Source organism: Protomyctophum bolini (genome assembly GCF_963924005.1).
Source record: "Protomyctophum bolini genome assembly, chromosome: 17".
Taxonomy (NCBI): Eukaryota; Metazoa; Chordata; class Actinopteri; order Myctophiformes; family Myctophidae; genus Protomyctophum; species Protomyctophum bolini.
In genome coordinates, this window is record NC_137878.1 from 41,683,555 (window position 1) to 41,699,290 (window position 15,736).

General features: G+C 45.9%; 1 protein-coding gene across 1 annotated transcript in view; it reads left to right on the plus strand.

Annotated features, from left to right (window-relative positions):
- The first annotated feature begins 4,593 nt into the window (after positions 1-4,593).
- The window catches only part of asns (asparagine synthetase), a 29,422-nt gene continuing 18,279 nt past the window's right edge, over positions 4,594-15,736 (plus strand). The window contains exons 1-7 of the mRNA XM_080787997.1: positions 4,594-4,713; positions 6,601-6,849; positions 8,277-8,514; positions 9,306-9,491; positions 10,833-10,934; positions 11,144-11,271; positions 12,503-12,629. Coding sequence (XP_080644123.1) covers positions 6,601-6,849; positions 8,277-8,514; positions 9,306-9,491; positions 10,833-10,934; positions 11,144-11,271; positions 12,503-12,629 — 1,030 coding nt within the window. The 5' untranslated portion in view covers positions 4,594-4,713. The remainder of the gene's footprint in view (positions 4,714-6,600; positions 6,850-8,276; positions 8,515-9,305; positions 9,492-10,832; positions 10,935-11,143; positions 11,272-12,502; positions 12,630-15,736) is intronic.

Here is a 15,736-nt window from a genome sequence, read left to right on the forward strand (position 1 = left end):
CGGAACTAAGTAACTTTTGTATTTTATATAAATTATATATGTTTAACCAAGCTCAACTGCATGTGGATAAAGGACCAGTTAATTAACCCATTCTGACCTGAGATCACATTCTAAAAATGTCTTCTACATCCTGACAGTTTTCTGAAAAAGCTATGTTTCTATGTCAGTCGTTCTTAGATTTTTCAAAAATAGCAGACCTACAAGCTCGTAGCTTGTGAGCTTTGAGCTTGTAGATCTGCTATTTTTCTTCTTTTTTTTTAATATATTTTTTATCCCACGATTTTTGTAACCCATTTTTCACCCCTGTGTCAATCATCTACTGTGATCCTGGGCTCTACACACTCTCCGCCAACCTGGGGAGAGCAACGGACTTAACTCATGCTCCCTTCATGCCTGAGTGTCCAAGTTGCTCCTTTACACCTGACAGGGGGGAGTTTCCCTGGTTGGACGTATAGCGCGTGGAAGGAACACGTTATTCCAACCAGTTCCTTTCCCCTCCATCAGGCGCCCCGGCTGGCCAGGGGGAGGCAGTTTAGAGATCTGCTATTTTTCAATAGCTATAGCATAATGCTAACACCAAAATGGGTTAATCAGACCAGTGTGTGTCCAGTGGAAACCTCGTATGAATCTGATCTCAGGTCAGAATGGGTTAATATCTCCCTAAGGGCATCATTCTAGTAAGGATGTCCAGATTCCACATTTTCTGTGTTTGGCCGATACCGAATACCGATAGCAGAGAATAATATTCATAAAAATACAAAAAGAAAAAAGATTATTATTTTGAAGTCCACTGACCTCGACACTGGCCTTGGAACGTCTGGGGATCCCCCCTAGGAGGAGGTCACTAATGTTGCTCTGGAGAGATTATTATAATGTAAAAAAAAAAAAAAAGCACATGTACAATTGTATATCTGCAATTTTTTCAATAGCCAACATATACTGTACATGTTATGTGTGTTGAGTCACAGATTCTTAAGAGTGGTCCAGGGGGTCCCCAGCTAAATGATCATTTGGAACCAAATGGACCCTTATGGGTCTGTAACAAATTAACATATCAAACTGGGGGTCCTTGAAATGAAAATGGTTGCAAATCACTACTGTAAAAATATTTCCTTATGAGTGTCTTTGGCATATATTTTCAAATGGATGGACAGTGGCTGTGGTTTATATATATATATAATATATATATTTATATATAAACTGCTGTTGAATGATGCAACCATACTCAGCATTGTGTCATCGTGTGGTTCCATTCTCGGGGAGGCCACCTGCTAATTGTGTCATCCATATCCATTATTACATCACAGATCTGGATCCCATAGCCCGGGATGCAATTGTTTAGTCAGTTGTCATGACAGCCAGCAGGGCATGCGTTCATAAGATTGAGTGTACAGTAGATGAACATCGTGTACAAAGAACAGTGTGATCATATATCATATCGCAGCCCTTTGCCCTAACCTCGACAACCTTACAGGCATATTACAGTATGTACAACAAAGGCTAAAATCTGTCGTTTCTGTCATTTATTTAACTTAATTAGCATTGTTTTGATTGATTGATTGATTGAAATATGTATTAACAGTTTGCAGAATTACAGTACATTTCAAGCACAAACTCAATACAAAGACTATTAACTGTGAGTGGACGACCCAATTAAGCATTACACTTGTTTACAACAGGGTCCACCATGTTCAACTCATCAAAACATTTAGAGACGTACAAATAGACACTTCTATGTAGCTAAAGAACAGAACAGGAATTCATCATAAAGGAGGTAAAAGGGGAAAAGAAACTTATACAGTGAGGGGAAAGGGGGAGGGATTCCAGTTTTGAATTGTAGCCGTCCGTATAGGTGCCCTTTGAGAGCGGTTTTGAAGGAGTCAAGGGATTCACATGTCTTAATGACTGTTGGTAGGGCGTTCCAAATTTTAGTGGCATAGGAGCGAAAATAATTTAGTCCCTTGTTTGTGCCGAATCTGGGTTGTACATGGTTTGTTGCACTCCCTCTGGTGTTGTGGGTGTGGACTTCGTTAACATTAAGGAAGTATCTAGACAGGTACATATTTAGACAGGTACATGGGTATCTTGGTGGTGTATCGAATCTTGTGGACCAGACCCATTGCAAGATGCTGTACTCTGTTGTCGACCCTAAGCCATTCCAGCCTGTCAAAGTGGGCAGGGGTGAGGTGGGTTCGGGGGGTGAGGCCAAGTAGGAGCCTGAGCAGTTTGTATGTAGACATATAGCACTCTAGGCCGCATGGCTTGACATTAAGGTTGTCTGGGACAAGTAATATACCTTTAGTGCAATAAAAATGTACATTGTCTGTTTGGACAAGTGACTTTTATTGGTTTAACTTTTTCTGTGACACACCTATAGCAGCCAACAGTATTATTTGGCACTATTGCCTGGCTTTCCTATAATAATCACCTTTCCAATAATTGTTAATAGCGCTGGCCTAGAATGTCTGTGATCTTACATTTCATTTATTCTAAACACACAGCCTTAGATCGGTCCGATCATATCCCCCCTGAGAATAGGAAAACTTCCTTGGGGAACAGTCGATGTTTAATTACGGTTTACGGGGGGACACACAATCGGCAGGTGTGTTGTGATTGTTGTGGGTTACCTGACCACCACCTACACTGCTGGCCTGCCCAAAAGGTAGATGGTGATCTACCAGTAGATCACACAGGCTGTGCAGGTAGACCACATAGAATATATCATTTAAATAAAAACAAAAACAATTTTTGTCATCTCCCACTTGAATTAAAGTGACTTCACTTGATTCATTTGATTAACAGACAAAATAAAGGAAGCTGCCTCAAACCCAAAATGCAATACTTTGTTTTCAAGAGAGTTTCGGACACAAACGTCAGTATTACAAAGTTATTTACTTTTATTTATTTATTTTTTACTTTTTTTTTTCATTCTCCCTCTATTTCCCATTCCAAGTGTGTTTGTCTAATATGTAACTATTTTCAACAATGGGATAATATGCCTATATAGTGGGTATAGATCTGGTTGAGCTGATTATTTTGAAAGTAGATCTCAAGTCTAAAAAGTGTGGGCACCTCCTGACCTACAGTATTGTGCGTACATTACATACATTTGTGCTTCCTAAAGGAAGTGTTGATGTGTTCTCTCGCCGGAGAGAATGTCGTCCGTGTGCCGCTCGTGGAAAAGTGGAGATATTTGACCAAATATACATGTTTTCCTGCCAGAACTTTCAAATTAATATGACGAGGTCTGCAGTGTGCTAACCGTGAGCAGATATAGGCCCGATCTATATGGCTGTGGATTTGGAATACATGATGACATGTATGTATAAGATCACAGACATTCTATAGGTTGGAATACATAATGACATGTATGTATAAGATCACAGACATTCTATAGGTTGGAATACATGATGACATGTATGTATAAGATCACAGACATTCTATAGGTTGGAATACATAATGACATGTATGTAAGATCACAGACATTCTATAGGTTGGAATACATAATGACATGTATGTATAAGATCACAGACATTCTATAGGTTGGAATACATAATGACATGTATGTATACAAGATCACAGACATTCTATAGGTTGGAATACATAATGAAATGTATGTATAAGATCACAGACATTCTATAGGTTGGAAAACATGATGACATGTATGTATAAGATCACAGACATTCTATAGGTTGGAATACATGATGACATGTATGTATAAGATCACAGACATTCTATAGGGCTTGTAAAAGTTTCAAACATGTGTTCCCCAAACTAACTTAGTTAGTTGATTTAAAATGTATTTGTGTGTGTGTGTGTGTGTGTGTGTGTGTGTGTGTGTGTGTGTGTGTGTGTGTGTGTGTGTGTGTGTGTGTGTGTGTGTGTGTGTGTGTGTGTGTGTGTGTGTGTGTGTGTGTGTGTGTGTGCTTGTTCGCACTCCGGACAAGTGACTTTTGTGCCCAGACAAGTGAAATGTTCTCACAATGTTAATGTCTAGCCCTGCTATAGAGGCTTATACCTACTTTATATAGTTCCATTGTTCAGATATTATACTGTTAGATTATTATTATTATTATTATTATTATTATTATTATTATTATACTGACAGATGCTATAGGTTTGTAGGTTCTTCTGATCCTTAAAGACTATTTCTATGTATTTGATCTATTATTACCTTAGATCACTTAAATTAACATTGATGTTACAATATAAATCGGGGGTCCCAGAGATAGAAATGCCATTAAATGGAGGGTCCGTAGACTAAATGCATGTCAAACTGGGGGTCCTTGAAATTAAACGGGTTGAGAATCTCTGCTAGAGCCGTAGAAATCTTCCCTCATGGGGGTCCCTGGGATATCTCTTCAAACGGGGGTCCACGGGGCTAATAATGAGTGTCAATGCGGGGGTCCTTGACTTGACATGAAAAAGTTGCAGCCCTTATAATGATGATGATGCAACATCGCACTACAACTACACAGCAGTATAGGGGAGTGACGCTGCACACAGGCAGCCAATCAGAGCACGCAGGGGCCGGGCCCGTCCTCCCGGGCCATGGGATCATGGACATGGGCAGCATCCTCAGTGTGTCATCCTGCCGGTTGGGAGAAGGAGTCAAAAAAAACAAACCTCTTAAAAAAAAAAGAAAAAAGAAACTGCTTTTAATCTTTAATCTTTTCTGTCGGGATTAAAGGAACCCCCCCCCGATCATCAAAGGTAGGACTTCATTACGTCACAGTCAGGGCAAAACATGCTGACATTTATACGGGATAATACGGTATAGATGATACAAGTTTTAACGGAGCGTTTACACCTGGATCTATAGGAAGTGTGTGTGTGTGTGTGTGTGTGTGTGTGGACATGGACAGCATGCCGTCATCTCAGCAAATATATGTTGGAGTAACGTTACTTAAAATGTATACATTATAGCTGCGCGCGTGCACGACGCTCCCCCCCCCCCCCCCCCCAAACGTAGATCTGTTCTTTTTTTAAAGTGACATTATAGTGTGTATACTTTCATACTAGTAACACATGGTGGTTACAATGTGTCAGACTGAATGAACCACGTGCTGCTATAGGAGGAGGAGGACCACGTGGTCAGCTGTGACCGGATGGACGCAAGACTGTAACATATGGGACACATTGTAGCCGGTAGTTAATCACACTGATTGATTGATTTAATAGTTTGTTGTTGTTGTTATAATTATTGGTGGCTTGTTTCTATTGTGGTGCTGTCATATCCTACACTAAGGCTCTGTGTGTGTGTGTGTGTGTGTGTGTGTGTGTGTGTGTGTGTGTGCGTGCGTGCGTGCACGCGCGCGCGTGTGTGTGTGTGTGCGTGCGTGTGTGTGTGTGTGTATGCACGACCACCACTTGTTGCCTATTAGACTTGCCAGCCCATAGAGCCCCATTGGTTTTTTTTTAATTACATTTTTGGGATTTGTTTACAAACATTTGCAAACAAGCTGTCAAGATTAGTTAGTTAGTTATGTATTTATTTAAAGCAGTGGCTCTCAAAGGTGTGATCCAGGGACTCTCATGGTTCCTTGAGGAGGGGGTTCCAAATGGACCCATTATAGGTCTGTAACTCTGAGAGTTTACAAATGGAACCAAATGGACCCTTACAGGTCTGTAACTCTGAGAGTTTACAAATGGAACCAAATGGACCCTTACAGGTCTGTAACTCTGAGAGTGTACTAGTACAAATGGAACCAAAATGGACCCTTTTATAACTTTTAACTCTGATACTGTACAAATGGAATCAAATGGGACTCTTATGGGTCCATCTGGTTTTACTCTCAGAGTGATGGGGGTCCTTGAAATTAAAAAGTTTAAGAACCCTGTATGCAATGGCTTATCTCTTGTAAAAAGAGAGACCAGCCTATTCTCCAAACCATTATCTTTGTACAACATAATATTGGGTCAATTTAATTTGCAGGACTCACCTCGCGCACAGCTGCCTTGTCAGTGTTGTTGACATGACACGGGCTTGCAGGACAGAACTTTTATTTGTGACAGACGCATAGTTCCTTTGCAGACAATACAATCTGCTTCTCATTGGTCAGTCACAAAGCTAAGAAAACAGCCTACTTTTTCTGCATGTCAATGATGATGAGATAGTTCTTTGGTATGTCAAGCTTTCCTCACGGAGAGCACAACAGTCTATCTGCAGACAGCAGAGCAGCCAGCGAGCCTTTCTCTGCTCTGCTCTGCGGTCGGGACCAGTGCTGTCAGACCCAGCGCGCAGCGCATGCAGAGTTATGAATAATACACATTCCTGGGTTCGGGCTGAAAGTCCACCTCTCACAGTGTTTTCCCACTACGAACCATTGAACGTGCATTGTAATACACATTGGTCTGAATGGTCTGTGAGCGTAGCGATACATATACAGGCGATACGTGTAAAACGCAGGACATTTGAAGGAATTTATAAAAAAAAACCCCGGACTGCCCGGACAGCCCCCCCAAAAGAGGACATGTCCGGGCAAAAGAGGACGTATGGTAAGCCTATCTCCTAACCCCCCCCCCCCCGTCTGTCTGTCTGTCTGTCTGTCTGTCTGTCTGCCTGTCTGTCTGTCTGTCTGCCTGTCTGTCTGTCTGTAGATGTGTGGTATCTGGGCGTTGTTCGGCAGTGATGAGTGTCTGTCTCGTCAGTGCACGTCCGCCATGAAGATCGCGCACCGCGGCCCCGACGCCTTCCGCTTCGAGAACGTCAACGGCTTCACCAACTGCTGCTTCGGCTTCCACCGATTGGCCATCGTGGACCAGCTGTACGGCATGCAGCCAATGAGAGTCAAGAAGTTCCCCTACCTGTGGCTGTGCTACAACGGAGAGATCTACAACCACCTGACGGTACAAATTAAACCCTTTAGACTATAACAGATCTACAACCACCTGACGGTACACATTAAACCCTTTAGAATAACAGATCTACAACCACCTGACGGTACAAATTAAACCCTCTAGACTAACAGATCTACAACCACCTGACGGTACACATTAAACCCTCTAGACTATAACAGATCTACAACCACCTGACGGTACACATTAAACCCTCTAGACTAACAGATCTACAACCACCTGACGGTACACATTAAACCCTCTAGACTAACGGATCTACAACCACCTGACGGTACACATTAAACCCTCTAGAATAACAGATCTACAACCACCTGACGGTACACATTAAACCCTTTAGACTATAACAGATCTACAACCACCTGACGGTACACATTAAACCCTCTAGACTATAACAGATCTACAACCACCTGACGGTACACATTAAACCCTCTAGACTAACAGATCTACAACCACCTGACGGTAAACATTAAACCCTTTAGACTAACGGATCTACAACCACCTGACGGTACACATTAAACCCTTTAGACTAACAGATCTACAACCACCTGACGGTACAAATTAAACCCTCTAGACTAACAGATCTACAACCACCTGACGGTACACATTAAACCCTTTAGACTAACGGATCTACAACCACCTGACGGTACACATTAAACCCTCTAGACTATAACAGATCTACAACCACCTGACGGTACACATTAAACCCTTTAGAATAACAGTTCTACAACCACCTGACGGTACAAATTAAACCCTTTAGACTATAACAGATCTACAACCACCTGACGGTAAACATTAAACCCTCTAGAATAACAGATCTACAACCACTTCACGGTACAATAAATAAAGAAGCAGTTTGATAAGAGCGCCCCTCACTTCACACATGTGTGATTCTCTCTCTCCCCCTCCAGCTGAAGAAGCAGTTTGCGTTCGAGCACCAGACCAAGGTGTGATGTCTTCTCTCTCTCTCTCTCTAGTTAATGTAAAGTGAATGTCTCTCTCCCTCTCCTCCCTCCAGCTGAAGAAGCAGTTTGATAAGAGCGCCGCTCACTTCACACAGGTGTGATTCTCTCCCTCCCCCTCCAGAGTTTGATAAGAGCGCCCCTCACTTCACACAGGTGTGATGTCTTCTCTCTCTCTAGGTAATGTAAAGTGAATGTCTCTCTCTCCCTCCTCTCCTCCAGCTGAAGAAGCAGTTTGCGTTCGAGCACCAGACCAAGGTGTGATGTCTTCTCTCTCTCTCTCTCTCTCTCTAGTTAATGTAAAGTGAATGTCTCTCTCCCTCTCCTCCTTCCAGCTGAAGAAGCAGTTTGCGTTCGAGCACCAGACCAAGGTGTGATGTCTCCTCTCTCTCTCTCTCTCTCTCTCTCTCTCTCTCTCTAGTTAATGTAAAGTGAATGTCTCTCTCTCCCTCCCTCCAGCTGAAGAAGCAGTTTGCGTTCGAGCACCAGACCAAGGTGGACGGTGAGGTCCTGCTCCACCTGTACGACCGCTTCGGCGTGCAGAAGATGGCGTCTCTGCTGGACGGCGTGTTCGCCTTCATCCTGCTGGACACGGCCAACAGGAAGGTGTTCCTGGGCAGAGACACCTACGGAGTCCGCCCGCTCTTCAAGCTGCTGACCGACGACGGCTGTCTGGCCGTCGCCTCCGAGGCCAAAGGTCAGTCAGTCAGCCAGCCAGTCAGTCAGTCAGTCAGCCAGCCAGCCAGACAGCCAGACAGCCAGACAGTCAGTCAGCCAGTCAGCCAGTCAGCCAGCCAGTCAGTCAGCCAGCCAGCCAGCCAGTCAGTCAGTCAGCCAGCCAGTCAGCCAGTCAGTCAGTCAGTCAGTCAGTCAGCCAGCCAGTCAGCCAGTCAGTCAGTCAGCCAGTCAGTCAGCCAGCCAGCCAGTCAGTCAGTCAGTCAGCCAGTCAGTCAGCCAGTCAGCCAGCCAGTCAGTCAGCCAGCCAGCCAGTCAGTCAGCCAGCCAGTCAGTCAGCCAGCCAGTCAGCCAGCCAGCCAACCAGTCAGCCAGCCAGTCAGTCAGTCAGTCAGTCAGACAGACAGACAGACAGACATGTCCTTATATGGTGTGTGACAGGCCTGACGTGTCCTTATATGGTGTGTGACAGGCCTGACGTGTACTTATATGGTGTGTGACAGGCCTGACATGTCCTTATATGGTGTGTGACAGGCCTGCCATGTCCTTATATGGTGTGTGACAGGCCTGACATGTCCTTATATGGTGTGTGACAGGCCTGCCATGTCCTTATATGGTGTGTGACAGGCCTGCCATGTCCTTATATGGTGTGTGACAGGCCTGACATGTCCTTACATTGTGTGTGACAGGCCTGCCATGTCCTTATATGGTGTGTGACAGGCCTGCCATGTACTTATATGGTGTGTGACAGGCCTGACATGTCCTTATATGGTGTGTGACAGGCCTGACATGTCCTTATATGGTGTGTGACAGGCCTGACAGAGATAACTCACTCCATGTCCACCCCGGCCTCCATCGTCCCCTTCCTGCCGGGCCACGTGGAGACTTTTACTCTGAAGTCCAACGGGAAGGTGGAGTCAGAGATGTGGGAGGAGTTCCACTGCTGCACCCGGGAGCCAAGCCACGCCCTCTATGACACCGTGGACGCCCTGAGCACAGGTATGACATCACCGCCGCCACGCCCTGTATGACATCATCACCGCCACGCCCTGTATGACATCACCGCCACGCCCTGTATGACATCATAGCGTCTCAGTGTAGCGTCTCAGTAAACCAGTAAGACGCGCAAACGCGGGAAGCGAACGCAGCTCGTACATATTTGGGTTTTGGACGTATAGCTGCTTTGGGGACTCCTTATATGGTTATGGCTGAGTCATGGTGACGTAACAGCAGGGACAGACACTTGCATCAATCACAAACAAATCACTCAGCTCCATATATGGGCACAAAAGCGGGACAGACAGACAGACAGACACACAGACAGACAGACAGACATGATCTGCTAGGTCTCATAGTAAGTGCTCACTGCGTTCGCAAACTATAGGATCACAGGTAAACCAAGAACCTATTCCTCAGACTGTTTAGAATCTAAACTAAACTATTGAAGAATATATTGATTGATTGTAAGCATTTATTAACAGTTTGCAGAATTACAGAATACATTTCAACCACAACTCAACACAAAGACTGTTAACAGTGAGTGGACGACCCAATACAGCACTACACTTTTCTACAAGAGGGTCCACCTTGTTCAATTCATCATAACATTTAGAAACGTACAAATAGACACTTATATATATACAGCCAAAGAACAGGAAATCATCATGAAGGAGGTAAAAATGGAAAATAAAACATATACAGTGAGGGGGGGGGAGGTGGGTCCACTGTCACATCAGATAATTGAAGAAATGGGAACCTGATATCTATCTATTCTACAGTATCTACATTTAAACATTAACGTGAGAACATAATACCCAGAGTAAGTGTTCATGGTCCTCAGGACTAGGTCAAGTGTTACGGGGCAGCGGTGGGTCAGCGGTAGAGTGGCCGGATGGGAACCGCAAGGCTCCCGGTTCGATCCCTGTGGGTTTCCCCCAGAGTTAGTGTGGAAGTGTCCTTGAGCAAGACTCTGAACCCCTGATTGCTCCTGATGTGCAGGTTGGTGCCTTGCATGGTTTCCTCCGCCATCGGTGTGTGAATGGGTGAATGTAATGCACAATCTATGTAAAGGTGTGTGAATGTGTGTGTGAATGGGTGAGTGTAATGCACAATCTATGTAAAGGTGTGTGAATGTGTGTGTGAATGGGTGAATGTAATGCACAGTCTATGTAAAGGTGTGTGAATGGGTGAATGTAATGCACAATCTATGTAAAGGTGTGTGAATGGGTGAATGTAATGCACAATCTATGTAAAGGTGTGTGAATGGGTGAATGTAATGCACAGTCTATGTAAAGGTGTGTGAATGTGTGGGTGAATTACCGTATGTCATAATCTGTCCAGGTTTCGATGAAGAAACGGTGAAAAGCAACATCCGGTTGCTGTTTGAGAACGCTGTGCGAAAACGCCTCATGGCCCACAGGAGGATCGGCTGTCTGCTCTCAGGTAAACTGTCTCTGTCAGGTAAACTGTGTCCTCTCAGGTAAACTGTGTCCTCTCAGGTAAACTGTCTCTGTCAGGTAAACTGTGTCCTCTCAGGTAAACTGTGTCCTCTCAGGTAAACTGTGTCCTCTCAGGTAAACTGTGTCCTCTCAGGTAAACTGTCTCTGTCAGGTAAACTGTCTGCTCTCAGGTAAACTGTGTGTGTTTTCCAGGTGGTCTAGACTCCAGCCTGGTTGCTGCTACTCTGGTGAAGCTGGCCAAGGAGGAGAATCTCCCGTACCCGGTGCAGACCTTCGCCATCGGCTCGGAGGACAGTCCCGACATCCTGGCTGCTCGCAAGGTGAGCGCCACCCGCTGGTATAATGACAGGCTGCGTGTCAGAGCGGTCAAAGGGTTAATTATAAACGACAGACTGCGTTACAGGGCGCTCAAAGGGTTAATTATAACGACGCACCGTTCCTCGGTCAGGTTAGATAATACGATGACATCATCAGAGGGTTGTGTTCGTTCGTCGACTAAAACTATGACGAAAAATGTCCGTCGACGAAAACTAAATGGAAACTAAATGACAACTAAGCTATGACGACTAAAACTATAAGACTAAATATAATATATATTTCGTCAACAAATAAAAACAGGACTAAAATGTCAGGAAGGGACTAGTGGACAAGAGATCCAGGCCCAATCCCAATCCACTCCCTCGCTGACTCAATGAGCCCTCACTGACTTAGCTGCGCGTTCATGTGAAGTCTGCGAGGGCTTGAGGGACGTCCCGTTTGAAATGGGCTCAGCCCCGCCCCTTTATGTGCCCTTTGCCAAAGTCAGCGTCGATGCTGACTTTGGGCTGACTTTAGCAAAGAAATTACCCACAGTTCATAGCGTTACCAGGGGAATGAGGGGGATCCTCCAAACGTCAATCATTTAAATATGCAAATTAGTTATGTATCGCGATTAGAATGTCAACAAACTCACTGAGTTCTGAAAAGGAGACGGAATGGATGGATATAGGCTATATATTTAATAACAATAATAATAATAATAATAAGGGAAACATGATGAGAAATGACTAATGAGCAAGGTAAAAGAATATGGAAATGAAATGTATAATGAATATTATTATATATGAATATTACAACCCATATCACACAGGAAAGTGTATTTATGAAACTAATAATAAAACGATCAGCTTAAATACTAAAATAGACATGATAGACATGTATAAATAGGCCAAGCATGTAGGTATACAGGCACTGGCTGTGAATAAGGACAGGTTTTATAAAGTGATGCAAAGTGTCATGGACTCATGCATGGCGGACTCATCTTCAAAGTGCTGTCCCATTTCTTTCACAACAATGTGGAGCCCTTGCAGCCTCTCACCCTCAAGCACTTACAGCTGACGTCATTAAAGTCAATGAGGGTCCAGGGCTCAGGGCTTGAGGGAGGCAATTGGGATTGGGCCCCAGTATAAGTCATTTTACACTTTGTTGCGTGCTGAAAATAGCAGATGTACAAGCTCACAACGCGTCGCCATTGTCAGGTATTATAATGACATCTTGTGATGACATCATCAGGTCGCCGCCCACATCGGCAGCGAACACCACGAGGTGAACTTCACGGCCGAGGAGGGAATCCGCGCCGTCGATGATGTCATCTTCCACCTGGAGAGCTATGACATCACCACCATACGGGCCTCTGTGGGTGAGTCACAGCTGTGACATCACTATGACATCACCACCGTACGGGCCTCTGTGGGTGAGTCACAGCTATGACATCACTATGACATCACCACCGTACGGGCCTCTGTGGGTGAGTCACAGCTATGACATCACTATGACATCACCACCATACGGGCCTCTGTGGGTGAGTCACTGCTATGACATCACTATGACATCACCACCGTACGGGCCTCTGTGGGTGAGTCACAGCTATGACATCACTATGACATCACTATGACATAAAGTTCTCAACAGGCCCAAAAATGATGGCCCGTCCCGACCAGACCCGACCCTAACTGGGTCTGCCCGAGGCTCGGCCCGACCCTAATAATTACCATAATGTTAAGCCCGAAGCACGACAAAAGCCAGACAGAAAAATATATAGAATATTATATATAAAATAGGCTATTAATGTTAATGTTCCATTTCCAATCATTCTAATGGATTCCATACAGTGAGTAAACGGGAATGGCAGCTGGACTAAAGCTCAAGAACTTGTTTACAGCCAGGCCCGGCCCTGCTAACAGAACCTTTCATCACAGCCAGGCCCTGCTAACAGAACCTTTCATCACAGCCAGGCCCTGCTAACAGAACCTTTCATTACAACCAGGCCCTGCTCATAGAACCTTTCATTACAGCCAGGCCCTGTTCACAGAACCTTTCATTACAGCCAGGCCCTGTTCACAGAACCTTTCATTACAGCCAGGTCCTGCTAACAGAACATTTCATTACAGCCAGGCAGGCCCTGCTCATAGAACCTTTCATTACAGCCAGGCCCTGTTCATAGAACCTTTCATCACAGCCAGGCCCTGTTCATAGAACCTTTCATCACAGCCAGGCCCTGCTCATAGAACCTTTCATCACAGCCAGGCCCTGCTCATAGAACCTTTCATTACAGCCAGGCCCTGCTCATAGAACCTTTCATTACAGCCAGGCCCTGCTCATAGAACCTTTCATCACAGCCAGGCCCTGCTCATAGAACCTTTCATCACAGCCAGGCCCTGCTCATAGAACCTTTCATTACAGCCAGGCCCTGCTCATAGAACCTTTCATTACAGCCAGGCCCTGCTCATAGAACCTTTCATTACAGCCAGGCCCTGCTCACAGAACCTTTCATTACAGCCAGGCCCTGTTCACAGAACCTTTCATTACAACCAGGCCCTGCTAACAGAACCTTTCATTACAGCCAGGCCCTGCTCATAGAACCTTTCATTACAACCAGGCCCTGCTCATAGAACCTTTCATTACAGCCAGGCCCTGCTCATAGAACCTTTCATTACAGCCAGGCCCTGCTCATAGAACCTTTCATTACAGCCAGGCCCTGCTCATAGAACCTTTCATTACAGCCAGGCCCTGCTCATAGAACCTTTCATTACAGCCAGGCCCTGCTAACAGAACCTTTCATTACAGCCAGGCCCTGCTAACAGAACCTTTCATTACAGCCAGGCCCTGCTCATAGAACCTTTCATTACAACCAGGCCCTGCTCATAGAACCTTTCATTACAGCCAGGCCCTGCTCATAGAACCTTTCATTACAGCCAGGCCCTGCTCATAGAACCTTTCATTACAGCCAGGCCCTGCTCATAGAACCTTTCATTACAGCCAGGCCCTGCTCATAGAACCTTTCATTACAACCAGGCCCTGCTCATAGAACCTTTCATTACAGCCAGGCCCTGCTCATAGAACCTTTCATTACAGCCAGGCCCTGCTCATAGAACCTTTCATTACAGCCAGGCCCTGCTCATAGAACCTTTCATTACAGCCAGGCCCTGCTCATAGAACCTTTCATTACAGCCAGGCCCTGCTCATAGAACCTTTCATTACAGCCAGGCCCTGCTCATAGAACCTTTCATTACAGCCAGGCCCTGCTCATAGAACCTTTCATTACAGCCAGGCCCTGCTAACAGAACCTTTCATTACAACCAGGCCCTGCTAACAGAACCTTTCATTACAGCCCGGCCCTGCTAACAGAACCTTTACAGCCAGGCCCTGCTAACAGAACCTTTACAGCCAGGCCCTGCTAACAGAACCTTTACAGCCAGGCCCTGCTCACAGAACCTTTACAGCCAGGCCCTGCTAACAGAACCTTTACAGCCAGGCCCTGCTAACAGAACCTTTCATTACAGCCAGGTCCTGCTAACAGAACCTTTCATTACAGCCAGGCCCTGCTAACAGAACCTTTCATTACAGCCAGGCCCTGCTCATAGAACCTTTCATGGTAGGGGTTCAATGCCTTGCTCAAAGGGCACTTCAGCGGTGGTCATTTTAACGTGCCGGTCCGGGGATACGAACTATAGCAACCTTCCGATGTCAAGACCGCTCCGCAAACCGTTCGGCCAGCGCTGCCTATTCAGGCCACATTCAAGCCAACCAATCAGGTGGAAGAAGAGATTCCAGCAGCATTCAAATGAACCAATCAGGTGGAAGAGGAATGCAGCTCCAAGCACATTCCTGTCCTCGGGTCACCGGCTCCATCGATTGGCCGAAAAACACTGAATGCTGCTGGAATCTCTTCTTCCACCTGATTGGTTGGTTGGAATGCTGCTGGAATCCTGGCAGATTATCTGATTGGGTGTGACCAGACAGTAGTATGACCAGACAGGCTACCCGCCCCTCTAGACCAGAAAGCACGCTGTCTGGGCTAGGCTACCCTACCCGCCCCTCTAGACCAGAAAGCACGCTGTCTGGGCCAGGCTACACGCCCCTCTAGACCAGAAAGCACGCTGGCTGGGCTAGGCTACCCACCCCTCTAGACCAGAAAGCACGCTGTCTGGGCCAGGCTACCCACCCCTCTAGACCAGAAAGCACGCTGTCTGGGCCAGGCTACCCACCCCTCTAGACCAGAAAGCACGCTGTCTGGGCCAGGCTACCCACCCCTCTAGACCAGAAAGCACGCTGTCTGGGCCAGGCTACCCACCCCTCTAGACCAGAAAGCACGCTGGCTGGGCCAGGCTACACCCGCCCCTCTAGACCAGAAAGCACGCTGACTGGGCCAGGCTACCCGCCCCTCTAGACCAGAAAGCACGCTGTCTGGGCCAGGCTACACCCGCCCCTCTAGACCAGAAAGCACGCTGTCTGGGCCAGGCTACA